Raw genomic sequence first — 18,385 nt, 5'->3', positions numbered from 1 at the left:
TCAACATCCACAAATCAATCAATGTGATAAAATATATTAATAAAAGAAAGAACAAGAACCATATGATCCTCTCAATAGATGCAGAAAAAGCATTTGACAAAGTACAGCATTCTTTCTTGATCAAAACTCTTCAGAGTATAGGGATAGAGGGTACATACTTCAATATCATAAAAGCCATCTATGAAAAACCCACAGCAAATATCAGTCTCAATGGGGAAAAACTGAGATCTTTCCCCCTAAGGTCAGGAACATGGCAGGGATGTCCACTACACCACTGCTATTCAACATAGTATTAGAAGTCCTAGCCACAGCAATCAGACAACAAAAAGAAATCAAAGGCATCCAAATCGGCAAAAAAGAAGTCAAACTCTTACTCTTTACAGATGATATGATACTTTATGTGGAAAACCCTAAAGACTCCACCCCAAAACTGCTAGAACTCATACAGGAATTCAGTAAAGTGACAGGATATAAAAATCAATGCACAGAAATCAGTGGCATTTCTATACACCAACAACAAGACAGAAGAAAGAGAAATTAAGGAGTTGATCCCATTTATAATTGCACCTAAAACCATAAGATACCTAGGAATAAATCTACCCAAAGAGGCAAAGAATCTGTACTCAGAAAACTATAAAGTACTCATGAAAGAAATTGAGGAAGACACAAAGGAATGGAAAAATGTTCCACGCTCATGGATTTGAAGAACAAATATTGTGAAGATGTCAATGCTACCTAGAGCAATCTACACATTTAATGCATTCCCTATCAAAATACCATCCACTTTTTTCAAAGAAATGGAACAAATAATCCTAAAATTTGTATGGAACCAGAAAAGACCCTGAATAGCTAGAGGAATGTTGAAAAAGAAAAGCAAAGCTGGTGGCATCACAATTCTGGACTTCAAGCTCTACTACAGAACTGTCATCATCAAGACAGTATGGGACTGGCACAAAAACAGACACATCGATCAATGGAACAGAATAGAGAGCCCAGAAATGGACCCTCCACTCTATGGTCAACTAATCTTCAACAAAGCAGGAAAGAATGTCCAGTGGAAAAAAGACAGTGTCTTCAACAAATGGTGTTGGGAAAATTGGACAGCCAGATGCAGAAGAATGAAACTGGACCATTTCCTTACACCACACACAAAAATAGACTCCAAATGGTTGAAAGACCTCAATGGGAGACAGGAGTCCATCAAAATCCTAAAGGAGAACACAGGAAGCAACCTCTTTGACCTCAGCCACAGCAACTTCTTCCTAGAAACATCGCCAAAGGCAAGGGAAGCAAGGGCAAAAATGAACTATTGGGACTTCATCAAGATAAAAAGCTTTTGCACAGCAAAGGACACAGTCAACAAAACCAAAAGACAACCGACAGAATGGGAGAAGATATTTGCAAATGACATATCAGATAAAGGGCTAGTATCCAAAATCTATAAAGAACTTATCAAACTCAACACCCAAAGAACAAAGAATCCAATCAAGAAATGGGCAGAAGACATGAACAGACATTTTTCCACAGAAGACATCCAAATGGCCAACAGACACATGAAAAAGTGCTCAACATTGCCCGGCATCAGGGAAATCCAAATCAAAACCTCAATGAGATACCACCTCACACCAGTCAGAATGGCTAAAATTAACAAGTCAGGAAACGACAGATGTTGGTGGGGATGCGGAGAAAGGGGACCTTCCTACACTGTTGGTTGAATGCAAGCTGGTGCAGCCACTCTGGAAAACAGTGTGGAGGTTCCTCAAAAAGTTGAAAATAGAGCTACCATACGACCCAGCAATTTCACTACTGGGTATTTACCCCAAAGATACAAATATAGTGATCCGAAGGGGTACGTGCACCCTGATGTTTATAACAGCAATGTCCACAATATCCAAACTATGGAAAGAGCCAAGATTTCCATCGACAGATGAATGGATAAAGAAGATGTGGTATATATATATACAATGGAATATTATGCAGCTATCAAAAGGAACAAAATCTTGCCATTTGCAATGACGTGGATGGACCTGGAGGGTATTATGCTGAGCGAAATAAGTCAATCAGAGAAAGACATGTATCATATGATCTCACTGATATGAGGAATTCTTAATCTCAGGAAACAAACTAAGGGTTGCTGGAGTGGTGGGGGGTGGGAGGGATGGGTGGCTGGGTGATAGACATTGGGGAGGGTATGTGCTATGGTGAGTGCTGTGAATTGTGTGAGACTGTTGGATCACAGACCTGTAACTCTGAAATAAATAACACATTATATGTTAAAAAAAAAAAAAAAAGAAGAAAGCAGGAGAGGGAAAAATGAAGGCGGGGGGAAATCAGAGGGGGAGATGAACTATGAGAGACTGGACTCTGAGAAACAAACTGAGGGTTCTAGAGGGGAGGGTGTATGGGGATGGGTTAGCCTGTTGATGGGTATTAAAGAGGGCATGTACTGAACGGAGCACCGGGTGTTATATGCAAACAATGAATCACAGAACACTACATCAAAAACTAATGATGTAATGCATGGTGATTAACATAACATAATAAAATAAAATTAAAAAAAAAAAGTAAATGGAACGAAATGCAGTAGAGAAAAGTAAACGTGAGATAGATTCCAAAGAAGAATTTTATTTCAGGAAAAAACTGAGGGAATATATTAACTCCAATATAACACATCAAATATAGGTAAAAGTTATATCATTGAGAATTCTTTACTCACTATTAATGTTACTATTAATACAATATAAAAATTAGCTGTTTCATTACTGATAACTAAACTATGATTAATACCATATTTCATCTAGTCCAAAATGTATTTTTTCACATTTAACTTCTTAAAGAGTCCAACAATAACTGTGATAAGAAAACACTGTTTCATAGTTTAACTGACAGTATAAAATGGTGGAACTTATAATCAGTATCTTCGGAAGAAATATGAGAGATACTATTTCCTTGCTCTCAAAGACTGAAATCCTTAACAATCAAGGATGTTATAATCCTTAGCAACTTCTCCATATATAAAAAGGGTTGAAGATAAAATCAAAATAACATAGAATTAAAATTTCATCCATTTAACATATCTATAGGAGAAGTTTTACACTGAATTTGAGATTAAGAAACAACACAAGATAGTGAGATAAAGCAGTTGCTAAGTATGTACTGAGTCTAAAATAATGCAGGTGTGATGTTATGGGGAGAAAAAAAAGGCTGGTTTATATGAAGGATACTTCAGCTGGGAAAAGTTGCTAAGCAACCTACAATAGTTGAGGCAAATTGTTTTTAAGAATTTTTCTTCAAGCTCCTTTATGTTGAAAAACACTTAGCCTTTCTCTACAATTTTTTAGAGGAAACAATCACCTATACAAAGAGGAAATAAAGCCCCATTCTAAGAGACAAGGAGAGGATGACAGATGTATTCAGGTAAAGATATCTTTGTATCACTTCAACACCTATTTAAGTGCTCACCAAATATTTGTTTCTTAAATGAATGAATAAACAGATAAATGGTAACATTTCCAATCTAATGGAATATTAAGGTATAGTTCCAAATCAAAGGGGATGGGCCTCTCCACATCAGGTATCTCAATGTCAAATGTCTATGAGGTACTTTCTAATGAAGCAAAGACACACACACACACACACACACACACACACACACACACCACTAGTTTAGATACAGATTTTCAGCACTCAAGTGAAAAATCCAATAACATTTCTGCTAGGTACAGTCATTAAGATCTGCATTCATTCCCCTAAGTTACAGAAAGATGTTCCTGACTTCTTTGTTTCAATATCTGTGAACATTTTTTTTTTAAGATTCTATTTATTTTATTTATTTGACAGAGAGAGAGAGTGCAAGCAGGGGGAGTGGCAGGCAGAGGGAGAGGGAGAAGCAGGCTCCCTGCTGAACAGGGAACCAGAGACACAGGGCTTGATCCCAGAATCCTGGGATCATGACCTGAGCCAAAGGCAGCCACTTAACCGACTGAGCCACCCAGGTGCCATAAATATCTGTGAAAATTTAAAGAAAAAAAAAAAGCTCTCTCTCAAAATGAAGCTCAAAATATGTTTGAGTATATTTTCAAACTAAACCAATTTTTATTTGCAAAGCTTTTACTTTGAAAAATCAAACTATGCAGCAAAGAACTGATTTAATGCCATTACTCAGTTTTTGCTGAGAATCTAAGCTCCCTCCAACTAACACAGCATAGCTTGTTCTAGTACACAATGCTATTGTCGATGTAAAAATAACCCAATGCAATTCATATCACCTTATGATTAAAAAATATTTTTCTGTAATTAGCTTTTAAGGAACTATTAAATATTTTTCTGTATTTGTATCTAGTTCTCTTACCTGCTGTGCAGAATTCTATAATTTCACTCCATTCAGACACAACATAATCACCGTCAACCTGTTTTGAGGCAGTTTGCACTGCTACTGTATATTCAGTTCTCGGGCTCAAAAACCAGTGTCCACGGACAGTCATGGGCAAGGGAACAGCTTTTGCCACCAATTTCGTTGGAACATCCTAAGACAAAAAGAAAGAAAAACAGGAAAGAAGGAAGGGTGGAAGGCAGGGAGGGAGGGAAGAAATAATTTAGCAGTATAACCTGAATCAATTGTAAACAATGTGGAGGAACTTGTGAAATTCCTGGCTAATGACAGAATTTTCCTTTTTAAAGATATTTAATAATTATTATAATTCTCCAGATGTAAAAAAAATAAGGCCCAACTTGATCAAAAGGCATGACCAAGGTCATACAGCTAGTTAATGACATAAATATATTTAGATTTCTGTTTTCTTGATTCTTGTTCTTCTCTGTACACTCCTTATATATGTTCCTTAAAATGCAATATTCTAATATTAAATTATAAAACAAAACAAAACCTCCCAAAACCCAGAAACATGACAAATAAAATTCAATGATTTTGTATTTTAAAATATATTTGTTTAATTTATACTATCCATTAATTTTACCAGAGTAGCCCATTACTAAATATTTTATATGTGAAGGCAGAAAACATTTTAAAAATAACTATTTTAAGATAAATGAATCAGTTTTGTATACAAAAGAGGTAATATCTGTTTCAGTTGTATTCAAGTATGGAGCTTATGTGTCACAGAAATGTTTAGGTATTTCTAAACAATGATTAATAAGGTTATTAAACTTGCTAGTTGAATATTCACTACGTTTCCAAGACATGGTTTTCTAAGTGTGGAATGAAGAAAAGGGGGTCAAATCTTGACCTAATCATCACATAACATTAAGTATTTCAAAGCTATTTCAAGGAAATATTTCAAAACTACTTCAAGAAGGCAAATGTCAGCAAAGAAAATATCCATAACTAGAAAGCATAATCAAAATTAGAACATGGTTAGAATAATGACTTATCAATCTTGTTCTCTCACACTTATCTATACATATAATCCTCACTTATCATTAGTGTGTATAACTGTGCATTTGGTAAAAGACATAATTTCCAGAAAGGATAAGGCAGCTCTTCCAAAAGATTTGCCAAGTTAAATTTAGTATCAGTATAAAAAAAAGACCAGTTTTCATCAGTGAAAATACTGAAACATAAGAAAGAATACTTAATAACTATTATCCTCTCTATGCTACTTCTGATGTGTATGTAGAGAGATATGTATCAGCAAAGATATGTGATAAGTAGACTGTTATAAGAATAAATACCAAAGAGGTGTAAACAGGTCTAAGACATATAAAGGTTAATTTTCATCCTCAAATCATAAAATAAAATTGACTACATAAAGCAGTTTTCAGCCCTAAAGTATTTTACAAATACCCTAAAGTTTATAAGCTATATCACATTCCTCTCTCAGCAGTTATAGGGAAAAATGTATGCCTTAATGAAAAACTATACCTTGCCTATAGCACATTCTTCTGGCTATTTTCTTTTGATTCTGTGGAAGTTATTTTATAACACTGTAATCTGTAGATAACTGATAACAGTTATTCTTGTCTAAATACATGCAAATGAATTTTGTCCATCCATCCCTTCTGTCCCTTTCTCCTTCCTGACCCCAAACGAGTTTTACCTGTAGTTATACATTTATTTCATACACTGATCTATGATTGTGTCTATTCTTTGGATTATCCTTTGAACTGGTTGTAACACCTCATCAGTTACCTCATTAATGAGTTAAATCTTTTAACACATGTTCATTTTTATGTCTATATGAGAGTCATGATTTTACCTTTTATGGGAAAAATTGTATTTTAATAGTATACTTGGCATTTCATTTTCTTACAAAATTTCTTAAAGGGATAGGGTTTTGAAATGACATGTAATTTTTATTCTTCCAAACGTCAAATACGTCACTTAAGTAATTAATAGAACATTAGTCCTTCTTTTAAAATGTCCTCAGACTTAGATTTTAAGATGCAAATGAATAGAAGTATGTGTTAAGATTTTACCTTGTGTTTAAATTTATTGGAGTTCTTGTTCTCTTTCTTATTGAGGTCAATGAAATAGTGTGTAATACGGTCCTTTGACTTTGAATCCATTTCCCATGAAATCTTGAATGAGTCACATGTAATGTTGCTTATTTTAATGTTATGTGGTACAGGAAGTTCTTCCATCTCTGCTATGCCACTGTCTTGTGATTTATTCCCTGCAAGAAAACAATGCACAGGTAGTTTCCAACTAATGTATTTTTTCCAGGTTGCAAGGCCATCAGTTGTGTATATATTTCTTTTTTAATAAGATTTTTATTTATTTATTTGAGAGAGAAATAGGGAAAGAGAGTGTGCCCAGAGGGAGAGTGAGAGAGAGAAGCAGACTCCCCGCTGAGCAGAGAGCCCAATGCAGGCTCGATCCCAGGACCCTGAGATCATGACCTGAGCTGAAGTCAGACGCTTAACCAACTGAGCCACCCAAGGACCCCTGTGTATGTATTTCTGAACTCAACTACCTAATTACTAAATCTGAGATTTCATTTTTGTTCATGAAATATCGTGTTAATGATAGCTAATGCCATTTACAAAGGCATTTTACCAATTAAAAAAAAACAAAACTGAATTTGTCCTTACCACCTCTAAATTTAAAATTTACTTTTCCAATTTTTGATTTCACAGAATGTAAACAAAAACACTGATAATCCATCTTTCTAATCTATAAAAGATTGGCCTTACATGGTAGGTACCATCTGGAAAGACCCAAGAGACCATTTTTCCTACATGAACAACCAATTCTGCTCTAATGTCAGGTGTTTTAAACTATATGAGGTCACAAATGTTGCTAATGAAAGAATCCAGTCAAATTAAAAAAAACATTTCTTAAAAAAAATCTGTGAGGTATCAGTGACAGTCTATAAAAATTACTCTTCCATTTTCCTTTTGTTTTAGATATCTATTTATAGAAACAGCATGTGATAGTTATACTACATATACAAATAATATTGAAGACCATTCTCTTACAAGTTATTATGTCAAGGATTATTCTAGGAATCTTTTTGCCTATTGTGTCTTGATCAATTTAATTTTGATTATTAAAACAATAAATAAGGCTAAAAGAGGAAAAAAAAACAATTGTCATGTTGATTGTTATCATTAAAATCTTGAAGAACTGATCTGACACCTGGTTACTTAAAAGACTGTATCCTGCATTTCCAGTTAAAGAAAATGAGAAACTAAAAGAGAAACTTTGGCTAATAGTATAGAGTGGAATAAGATGGATGATTGGTCAAAATAGAAAAAATATAGACCTGCCAAGTTCGTTTCATAGATAGGAAAGAAATACTGAATCAACTTTTACTCTATTTCTCCTTCCTATGTTCTCTTACCCCAAGCCAACATAAAATTGAATGCCCCAGAGAAAAAAAATAAATGTAATTGTTATTCATATGATAAAAAGTGGTAGATCATAAATCAGCTACATAACTAGTTACTTAACAGAATAAAATAGTAAATCTTGATCAACAAAAATTAAAAACAACAACAATGAATATTATCTTGTGGCAATATCTTCCATTTCCAGATTAGATTGTGTTCTCCTGCCCCCACACTCCCTCTCAATTGTTGATATAAAACTGTTGACAATTGCCAGTCTTATTAAATCTTTTTTTTTTTAAGAGTTTATTTTTTGACAGAGACACAGCAAGAGAGGGAACACAAGCAGGGGGAGTGGGAGAGGGAGAAGCAGGCTTCCAGCAGAGCAGGAAGCCCACATGGGGCTCGATCCCAGGACCCTGAGATCATGACCTGAGCCGACCTGAGCCCAAAGCAGAGGCTTAACGACTGAGCCACCCAGGCGTCCCTAAATCTTTGACCCATATCGTCTCATCTCAAGGTGTGTTGTTGCCAGAGGAACCTGATGGCAATTGAAAACTAATTTCAAAATAACTTAAGTTTTTTATTGTCATTTCTTGAACAATACTTTTAAAAATTCTTTTCTTCTTCGTACCTTCCCCTCACACCCCAGTTTCTCTGGATTCCTTCTCCATAAAACTCCCACAAAAATTACTCTATCACTCTCTTCTTTGCTTCTCATCTGGCCTAACAGAATCCCCAAATTGCTTGTGACCTAAATAAAAGCCTTTTAGAAGTCAAGGGAAGGGAAGAAACTAAGTGGAATCCTTTTAATGGACTTGGAAAAGGGAAAGGCAATAAATACTCAAACATTAGTAATTTTTGTTCTATTTAGAAAAGCTCAAAGTTTTTACCTATTATTCTGATTGCAGTTATCTTTAAAATATAAGTAACACTACTGAAAAACTTTCTGGACACTAATAGTAAAAGTTTCTGTAAAACTCATCTGCATTATGACTCTCCATATAATTTCATAACAACTGAGTGAAAAAATTGTTATTTAAGATCATAGAGAGAAAAAAAAAGCTATTTTGCATTTGGCCCAATTTAATGAAAATGCAATTTCAATATATTAACACAAAGATACAAAAGTTTGCTACTTAAACTTCCACTGTTATCGGATTCAACCTTAAAGTTACAAATAATTGATTATTGCCTAGAATATAATACTTTGTTTTATATATTTTTCTCTAATAGTTAAAATTTGAGAAAAAAAATTATATTTATTAAAATGTGGAAAGTTTTGTTTAAACCCTATTTTACCATTCAGAATATAAAGCTCAAACCTATGAAGGACTTGTTATATCAAGAATCTTTATTTTCAAGCTACTTATCATACTCCCAGTTCTTAACAAAGCCACTAGATTACTCTATGCAGCTTTCTTACTTGTGCAGAACAAGTAAAAAATTTAGTTTAAACCAATCCTATCAGGATTGGTAACTTCCTTTATCTTCACACTCTGTGAATCAATTTTTAACTGAGATTTTGAGATAAGTGACAGAAAACAATGATTTTGTCTGTAAGATCAGTGAAACAGTGATTCACATGACACTAATATTCAATAACCAGCCAGTACTACCTTAGATCTGTACAATCAAGTGTATTTCTAAATGCAGCTTCTATTTCTTAATAAGACTTCATCTTAAGAATAATTCTAGCTACATTTTTCTTTTCTTTTTTTTTTTTTAAAGATTTTATTTATTTATTTGAGAGAGAGAATGAGAGAGAGAGTAAGCATGAGAGGGGGGAGGGTCAGAGGGAGAAGCAGACTCCCTGCCGAGCAGGGAACCCGATGCGGGACTCGATCCTGGGACTCCAGGATCATGACCTGAGCCGAAGGCAGTCGCTTAACCAACTGAGCCACCCAGGTGCCCTAGCTACATTTTTCTACTTTACCTGACAAATAATTCTAAGATCTGTGACTGTACTGCTGATTGGTAATACTGAATGGAAAACAAATTAATGATACTTTTATCTGTCCAAAATATGAAAACTGCTTCTCAGAACAAGCATTTCAAAAGCACTTTTGTAACAAATTCTTTCACTTTTAAAATATTTTTTTTTCCTCTGTGCTATATCTATTCATTGTTGGAAAGCATTTTTTTGTCTGTATTTTTAATAAACTCCCCAAAAACTACCTATTGGGATTTGTATATTAACTCTAGGAAACTTTCTAAGACACTAAAAATCAGAATGTGATACCAATCTTCTTAGAATATTTTAAAATAAAATCTCTACCTTCAATGATTTGTTGCTATACCTTTAGCAGGTTGTTGAACTCAAGTGGCTTCTCATATTGACCCTGACAAATCACTTAGATTTGTAAAGCTGGTTGAGGATCCTTATCACACTGCCACTTAGTTATGTGTCCCTTCATATTTATTTTTGTTATTACAACTTTTACTAAGTTGTAATTATCTATGTATCAAAAGTACACAACAGAAAATGTACAAAGATGTAAAAACTAGCTTTTGCCTCAAGGATATAAAATTGGGAAGAATGTGGGAAATGTCATAATAAAATTATGTTATGTGATAACATAATTTAACTGAAAGACTATATTAAGGGAATCAAATCATGCTTCAGAAAATGTGAAACTCTTTGTTTTAGGAGAAGTAAATTTTTAAAAATTGAGATGTCATTGATATATAATACTGTGTAAGTTTTAAGTTTACAATTTTGTTGATGTGATACATAAATATATATATATTTATATTTATATATTGCAATATGATTACCACTGTAGAATTAGCTAATACCTCCATCATGTCCCAAATTTAACATTTCCTTTTTGTGGTGAGAACATTTAAGATTTGGTTTCTTAGCAGTTTTGAGGTATACAATATAGTATTGTTAACTATAACCACAATGTTGTGGGAGAAGCAGAATTTCAACAAGTGAAGACAGTAGTGAAAAAGCTGAGGACAGCATTCTAAACGGAGGCAATAGTAAAAGCATTAAGAAACAGTACATCTTCATTTTAGTTAATTCAGCACAGGTAATAGGAAAAAATACTGAATGAGAATGCTAAAAAAGGAGACTAGAAGTGGGTCATGGAAGTTGAGGAATTATCTAAGAGAAAAAAACTTATGGTTGATTTAGATGGAGTTCAATATGCATAATACTGAAGATTAAATTTTATTAAAATGTATTGTCAGACTCATATAATTAGTTCAAATGTGCCCCTCAAACATACCGAGAAAGCAATTTTTAAATAACCATGAGTGTCCAGTATAAATCCACATTTTTAAGAAGATGGTTGAGAAGTACACACAAGCTTTGTATTTATTTATTTATATTATCATTTATTTATTTGAGAGAGAGAGAGCATGAATGGGGGGAAGGGGCAGAGGGAAAGGGAAAAGCAGACTCCCTGCTGAGCAGGAAGCTGGAAGTGGGTCTCAATCCCAGGACCTGGAGATCATGACCTGAGCCTAAGGAAGACACTTTAACAGACTGAGGCACCCCACAAGCTCTGTATTTAAAGGACCTTGAGAAGATCTAGACTCACTAAAACATTTTAAGCATACAAAAGAATAATAGCCCACTTCACATCTACCTTCATTATCACATACTTCCATCTACAAATATAAAAACCAGTGCTGTTACAGCATTATGAGTTTCTATATATCTATATACATTTCTATATGTCAATATATTCTATAAATTATACAATCTATAAGAAATAGAGATCCTTCAAATTTGCTATTTTTCCCCCTTCCCCCTCAAGAATTAGAAAAGCTGTTCTAAACAAACATTACCCATTATAATTCTTATTCCTTTATTTCAAGACCATGTTTCAGAATAGAAATTATGCAACATAATCTTTTTGTCTCATTTATAACATATGTATATGTACTTATCTGTATGAATATATAATACATACAATGATACTATATTTTTAATAGCTTTATACAGAGATTTAAAATACTTAGCTATCAAAGTCCTTAGCTAAACTCTTTAGAACCTGAGATGTTTTCTTTATATTTATCTTTTTGAAAGATATAGCAGAGAAAAAACTTACTTGGTTATCAAGATTACCTTATGAAGTGTATGACCCAATTTGATTAAGCTAAAAAAACAGTTATCTTGAATAAAGATTAAAAGTATCACCTGCTGAATAACCTAGATGTACTCTTGCAACAATTGCAATAGAGCATGTTTCTTTTTATTGAGGACATTTATATTTTTAGCATACTTATTGTACCATTGTCCCTTTGCCCCATCAGTTTTGCTGTGAAAATGAGTGGTTTTTCTTCTTCATAATATTTTCCCTAGAGCACTACAAAAGAAGCCAATCTAAAATCTTAGTTATAGTAGTTAAAAGAACATAAATTATTCACTTTGAATAAAGTAAGAAAATGTTTTTTTAAAAATAATAAAGGTAATTAGTTTTAATAATAAGCCTCGAGCTATCTTTCTAAGAAAGAAATTACAGGTGTTAGGTTACTTCCCTTAAAAATAGCAAGATGGGACAATTTTCTCATATCTTTTTTCTTTCCTAAAATTTAGTGATAAAAAAATCTGCTACCGTAGTACATATAGGAAGATTTATTTTTAAAATTAAAATCATATGTGTATACATATTTAAATTAATACATATTTTAATAATTGTCATTACAAAGTCAGAGATACAGTCTGCTGAGGAAAAAGTACTTTCCTCTTCATAAAAATATTAAAATGCTGCAATAGTTTTTTATTATAATTATTTTTTAAATCCTGCAATGCTTTTAAAGTCATGAAAGAAAAACTAATTAGACAATAATAAAACTAAAATAGTAACCACAACAAAATGTGAAACTGTTCTATGCCTTATTTACAATAAATTCTCAAAATAAAAAATACTCTTAATGGTAACACTGAATACTGCTGGAACTTTTAGGGAAAAAAACACAAAGAAAATAAAAATCACTTTTAATCCTTATTAACATATTGTGCTTAATGTTTTGTAACCTGTTTTTCATTTAATAGACTGTGAACATTTTCACATGACTACACATTATTCTAATCTTGGTGTATTTTGTTCTACTAATCAGTCATCCTGATACTGGACATGTAGATTGTTTCCAGTGTTTTCCTATAATAACACTTCAGTCAACTCATTCTATGTATATTTTTGTATAGATCTATGATTATTTAACTTTGGATAAATCCCAAGAAATGCAAATGCTGAATCACATTTGTTTTCACCAATTTGTATTTCCAACTACTCTTAGTGCCTTTTTTTGCACCCTTATCAATTCCATTTATTGCTATTTAAAATATCCACGTGTTTTGATGGGCAAAAATTAAAACTTTATTTTATCTTAAAAAAGAAAAAAAAATGAGCATTGACCTAGACCTTACACCATATACAAAAATTTGCTCAAAACTGAGCAACAGCAATCAGACAACAAAAAGAAATAAAAGGTATTCAAATTGGCAAGGAAGAAGTCAAACTCTCTCTTTTAGCAGATGACATGATACTTTATGTGGAAAACCCAAAAGACTCCACCCCCAAATTACTAGAACTCATACAGCAATTCAGTAATGTGGCAGGATACAAAATCAATCAGAAGTCAGTTGTTTTCTTATACACTAACAATGCAACTGTAGAAAGAAAAATTAGAGAAACAATTCCATTTATAATAGCACCAAAAACCATAAGATACCTCAGAATAAACCTAACCAAAGAGGTAAAGGATCTATACTCTAGGAACTACAGAACACTCGTGAAAGAAATTGAAGAAGACACAAAAATATGGAAAAACATTCCATGCTCATGGATCGGAAGAATAAACATTGTTAAAATGTCTATGCTACCCAGAGCAATCTATACCCTCAATGCCATCCCCATCAAAATTCCAATGACATTTTTCAAAGTGCTGAAACAAACAATCCTAAAATTTGTATGGAATCAGAAAAGACCCCGAATCGCCAAGGAGATGTTGAAAAAGAAAAACAAAGCTGGGGGCATCACGTTGCCCAATTTCAAGCTATATTACAAAGCTGTGATCACCAAGACAGCATGGTACTGGCACAAAAACAGACATATAGACCAATGGAACAGAATAGAGAACCCAGATATGGACCCTCAACTCTATGGTCAAATAATCTTCGACAAAGCAGGAAAAAACATGCAATGGAAAAAAGACAGTCTCTTCAATAAATGGTGCTGGGAAAATTGGACAGCCACATGAAGAAGAATGAAACTCGACCATTCTCTAACACCATACACAAAGATAAACTCAAAATGGATGAAAGAACTCAATGTGAGACAAGAATCCATCCAAATCCTAGAGGAGAACATAGGCAGTAACCTCTTTGACATCAGCCACAGCAACTTCTTTCAAGATACATCTCCAAAGGCTAATGAAGCAAAAGCAAAAATGAACTTTTGGGGCTTCATCAAGATAAAAAGCTTCTGCATAGCAAAGGAAACAGTCAACAAAACAAAGAGGCAACCCAGAAAATGGGAGAAGATATTTGCAAATGACACTACAGATAAAGGGCTGGTATCCAAGATCTATAAAGAACTTCTCAAACTCAACACCCAAAAAACAAATAATCAAGTCAAAAAGTGGGCAGAAGATATGAAAAGACACTTCTCTGAAGAAGACATACAAATGCCTAACAGACACATGAAAAAATGTTCATCATCATTAGCCATCAGGGAAATTCAAATCAAAACCACGTTGAGATACCACCTTACACCAGTTAGAATGGCAAAAATGGACAGGGAAAGAAACAACAAATGGAGAGGTTGTGGAGAAAGGGGAACCCTCTTACACTGTTGGTGGGAATAAAAGTTGGTACAGCCACTTTGGAAAACAGTGTGGAGGTTCCTCAAAAAAATTAAAAATAGAGCTACCCTATGACCCAGTAATTGCACTCCTGGGTATTTACCCCAAAGACACAGATGTAGTGAAAAGAAGGGTCATATGCACCCCAATGTTCATAGCAGCAATGTCCACAATAGCCAAACTGTGGAAAGAGCCAAGATGCCCTTCAACAGATGAATGGATAAAGACGATGTGGTCCATATATACAATGGAATATTACTCAGCCATCAGAAGGGATAAATACCCAACTTTTACATCAACATGGATGGAACTGGAAGATATTATGCTAAGGGAATAAGTCGAGCAGAGAAAGTCAGTTATCATATGGTTTCACTTATTTGTGGAACATAAAGAATAGCATGGAGGACATTAGGAGAGGGAAGGGAAAAATGAAGGGGGGAATTGGAGGGAGAGATGAACCATGAGAGACTATGGACTCTGAGAAACAAACAGAGTTTTAGAGGGGAGGGGGTTGGGGGGATGGGTTAGCCCAGTGATGGGTATTAAGGAGGGCACGTACTGCATGGAGCACTGGGTGTTATATGAAAACAATGGATCGTGGATCATCACACCAAAAACTAATGATGTATTGTATGGTGACTAACATAACATAATAAAATTTAAAAAATAATAAAATGTAAAACATAAAAATCATTAACGCTTTTAGAAAAAGAACAAAAAACAATAGCAAATCTTTGGGATCTAGTCTAAGTGAAGAGTTCTTAGACTTAGACCAAAGGCACAATCCATAAAAGGAAAAAGATTCGGATCCTCCCACCCGTCAGTCCTCCCACCTACTTGAAGTGTCCTTCTTCCACTGTGTTTCAGCTCATTTCTCTTTAGGTGTCTAAAACATTTTGCCTTCTATATCTTGATGCCACTATGTATGCGTGTGTGTATTTATATTGCATAAAAATATAAATATACTTAAAGTATCAAAAGTTATACACACACTTACAGATTGTATATAGCACCATTTGCACTCAAGAGAAATGTAAATATGAAGATGAAGTATTAAATCGTAACTCCATAAAATTAACTGTAGTACATACTGCATTATTGTAATAATCTCATAGCCACCTTCTTTTGCTATTGCGGTGAGCTCAAGTGTTGCAAGTATATGCTTTAAATGCTGTGTGATGCTAGTCATCTCCACATGAGCATTTTTATCTCCACTAAATTGAATATTGTAATAAAAAGTGATCTCTTGCAGTTCTCAAGTATTTTTCATTGTGCTTACTGCAATACTGTAAACCTTGAATAACACCATGAGACCCACATGAAATGCCGTGAATGATGCTGGAAGTGCTCCCAAAAAGCAGAGCAATGTCATGACATTACAAGAAAAAGTTGAATTGCTTTATATGTACTGTAGATTGTGATCTGTAGCTGTGGTTGCCTACCATTTTTAAAATAAATAAATCCAGTGTAAGAACCATTGTAAAAAAAAAAAAAAAGGAAAAGAAAGAAAATGAAATTCATGAGGCTGTCACTGCAGCTACACTAGCAGGCATGAAAACCTTGCATATTTTATGATTTTTTTTAAATCTCCTATTGAAAATGCAGCTTTTATGTGGGTGCAGGATTGTGATAAGAAAGGCATATCTATAGAATCTACCATGATTCAAGAAAAAACTATATGACAACTTAAAGCAGAAAGAAGGTGAAGGATCTAAAGCTAGAGAATTTACTGCCAGCAAAAGATGGTTCGATAATTTTAGAAAGAGGTTTAGCTTAAAAAAATGTCAATGTCACAGGAGAGGCAGCTTCTGCCAACCCTGTGGCAGCAGATAAGTTCCCAGATGTCATTACAAAAATCACTAAAAAGAAAAGATATATGCCTGAACAGGTATTTAATGCAGATGAAAGTGCCTTATTCTGGAAAAAACAATGCCACAAAGGACATTATTAGCAAGGGAGAGAAGTGAGCATCAGGATTTAAGGTAGGAAGAAATAGGTTAACAAATGTAGTTGGGGTTATAATCAGGACTGCCCTTATCTATAAAGCTGCTAACTCCCAAGTCTTGAACAGAAAGGATAAATACCAGCCGCCAGTCTTTTGGTTGCACAGTAAGAAGGCTTGCACAATGAGAATTCTTTCTCTGGATTGGTTCTATTGATGCTTTGTCCTTGAAGTCAGGAAGTACCATGCCAGCAAGGGACTATTTTTTAAAGTTCTTTTGATATTCAGTAATGCTGCTGGCCACCCAACCCCATGAATTCAACACCAAAGTCTACTTGCTCCCAAACACAATGTCTCCAATTTAACCTCTAGATGAGGGTTTCATAAGGACCTTTAAGGCTCATTACACACAGTACTGTATGAAAAAGATTGTCAATACTATGGAAGAGAACACTGATAGAAAATCATGCATGTCTGGAAAGATTACACAATTAAAAATACCATCATTGTTATAGGAAAAGCTGTGAGGTCGTGAAAACCACCAAGCTCAAAAACATAAATTCCTGCTACAGAAAACTGTGTCCAGATGTTGTATATGACTTCACAGGATTTATGATAGCTAATCAAGAAAATCATGAAAGAGATTGTGGACATGACAAAAAAGTTGGGGGGTAAAGGATGTCAAGATATGGATATCGGAGAAATTCAAGAGCAAACAAACACCAGAGGAAGTAGCAGAAGACAACTTGATAGAGATGAGAGCTTCTTAACCAGTGTCAAACAATGAGGAAGAAGATGTAGAAAAAGCAGTGCCAGACAGAAGTCAGTTGCATTTCAATATACTAACAATGAAGCAGAAGAAAGAGAAATCAAGGAATCGATCCCATTTACAATTGCACCAAAAACGATAAAATACTGAGGAATAAACGTAACCATGGATTAGAATAAATATTCTTAAAATGTCTATGCTACCCAAAGCAATCTTCACATTCAATGCAATCCCTATCAAAATACCATCAACATTTTTCACAAAGCTGGAACAAAGAATCCTAAAATTTGTATGGAACCAGAAAAGACCCTGAATAGCCAGAGGAATGCTGACAAAGCAAACCAAAACCAGAGGCATCACAATTCCAGACTTCAAGCTGTATTACAAAGCTGTAATCATCAAGACAGTATGGTACTGGCACAAAAGCAGACACATAGATCAATGGAACAAAACAAAGAACCCAGAAATGGACCCCCAACTCTATGGTTAACTAATCTCTGACAAAGCAGGAAAGAATATCCAATGGAAAAGACAGTCTCTTAATCTTTTCAACAAATGGTGTTGGGAAAATTGGACAGCCACATGCAGAAGAATGAAACCAGACCACTTTCTTACACCATATACAAAAAATTAAACTCAAAAAGGATGAAAGGCCTAAATGTAAGACATGAATCTATCAAAATCCTAGAGAACATAGGCAGCAACCTCTTTGACCTTGGCAGCAGCAACTTCTTGCTAGACACATCTCCAAAGGCAAGGGGGAAAAAAAGCAAAAAATGGACTATTGGGATTTCATCAGGATAAAAAGCTTTTGCACAGCAAAGGAAACAGTCAACAAAACTAAAAGGCAACCTACAGAATGGAAGAAGATATTTGCAAATGACTTATCAGATAAAGGGCTAGTATCAAACTCAACACCCAAAAAGCAAAAAAAACCCTGTCAAGAAATGGGCAGAAGACATGAACAGGCATTTCTCCAAAGAAGACATACAAATGGCTGAGAGACACATGAAAAAATTCTCGACATCACTCAGCATCAGGGAAATACAAATCAAAACCACAAT

The 18,385-nt window shown here is 34.2% G+C and overlaps 1 protein-coding gene across 1 annotated transcript in view; it reads right to left on the bottom strand.

Moving 5' to 3' along the window:
• LOC118019459 (phytanoyl-CoA hydroxylase-interacting protein-like) overlaps nucleotides 1-18,385 on the bottom strand; it is an 82,991-nt gene that overhangs the window by 12,176 nt on the left and 52,430 nt on the right. Inside the window, exons 2-3 of the mRNA XM_035018659.1 lie at nucleotides 6,436-6,632; nucleotides 4,352-4,526 (exon numbers count right to left, since the gene is read on the bottom strand). Of these exons, the coding sequence (XP_034874550.1) occupies nucleotides 4,352-4,526; nucleotides 6,436-6,632 (372 nt within the window). The remainder of the gene's footprint in view (nucleotides 1-4,351; nucleotides 4,527-6,435; nucleotides 6,633-18,385) is intronic.

Source organism: Mirounga leonina, unplaced genomic scaffold (assembly GCF_011800145.1).
Source record: "Mirounga leonina isolate KUSES-001 unplaced genomic scaffold, KU_Mleo_1.0 Mir_108, whole genome shotgun sequence".
Lineage (NCBI taxonomy): Eukaryota > Metazoa > Chordata > Mammalia > Carnivora > Phocidae > Mirounga > Mirounga leonina.
Note: the sequence above shows the minus strand (reverse complement) of the source record. Positions and strands in the feature narration are given on the sequence as shown.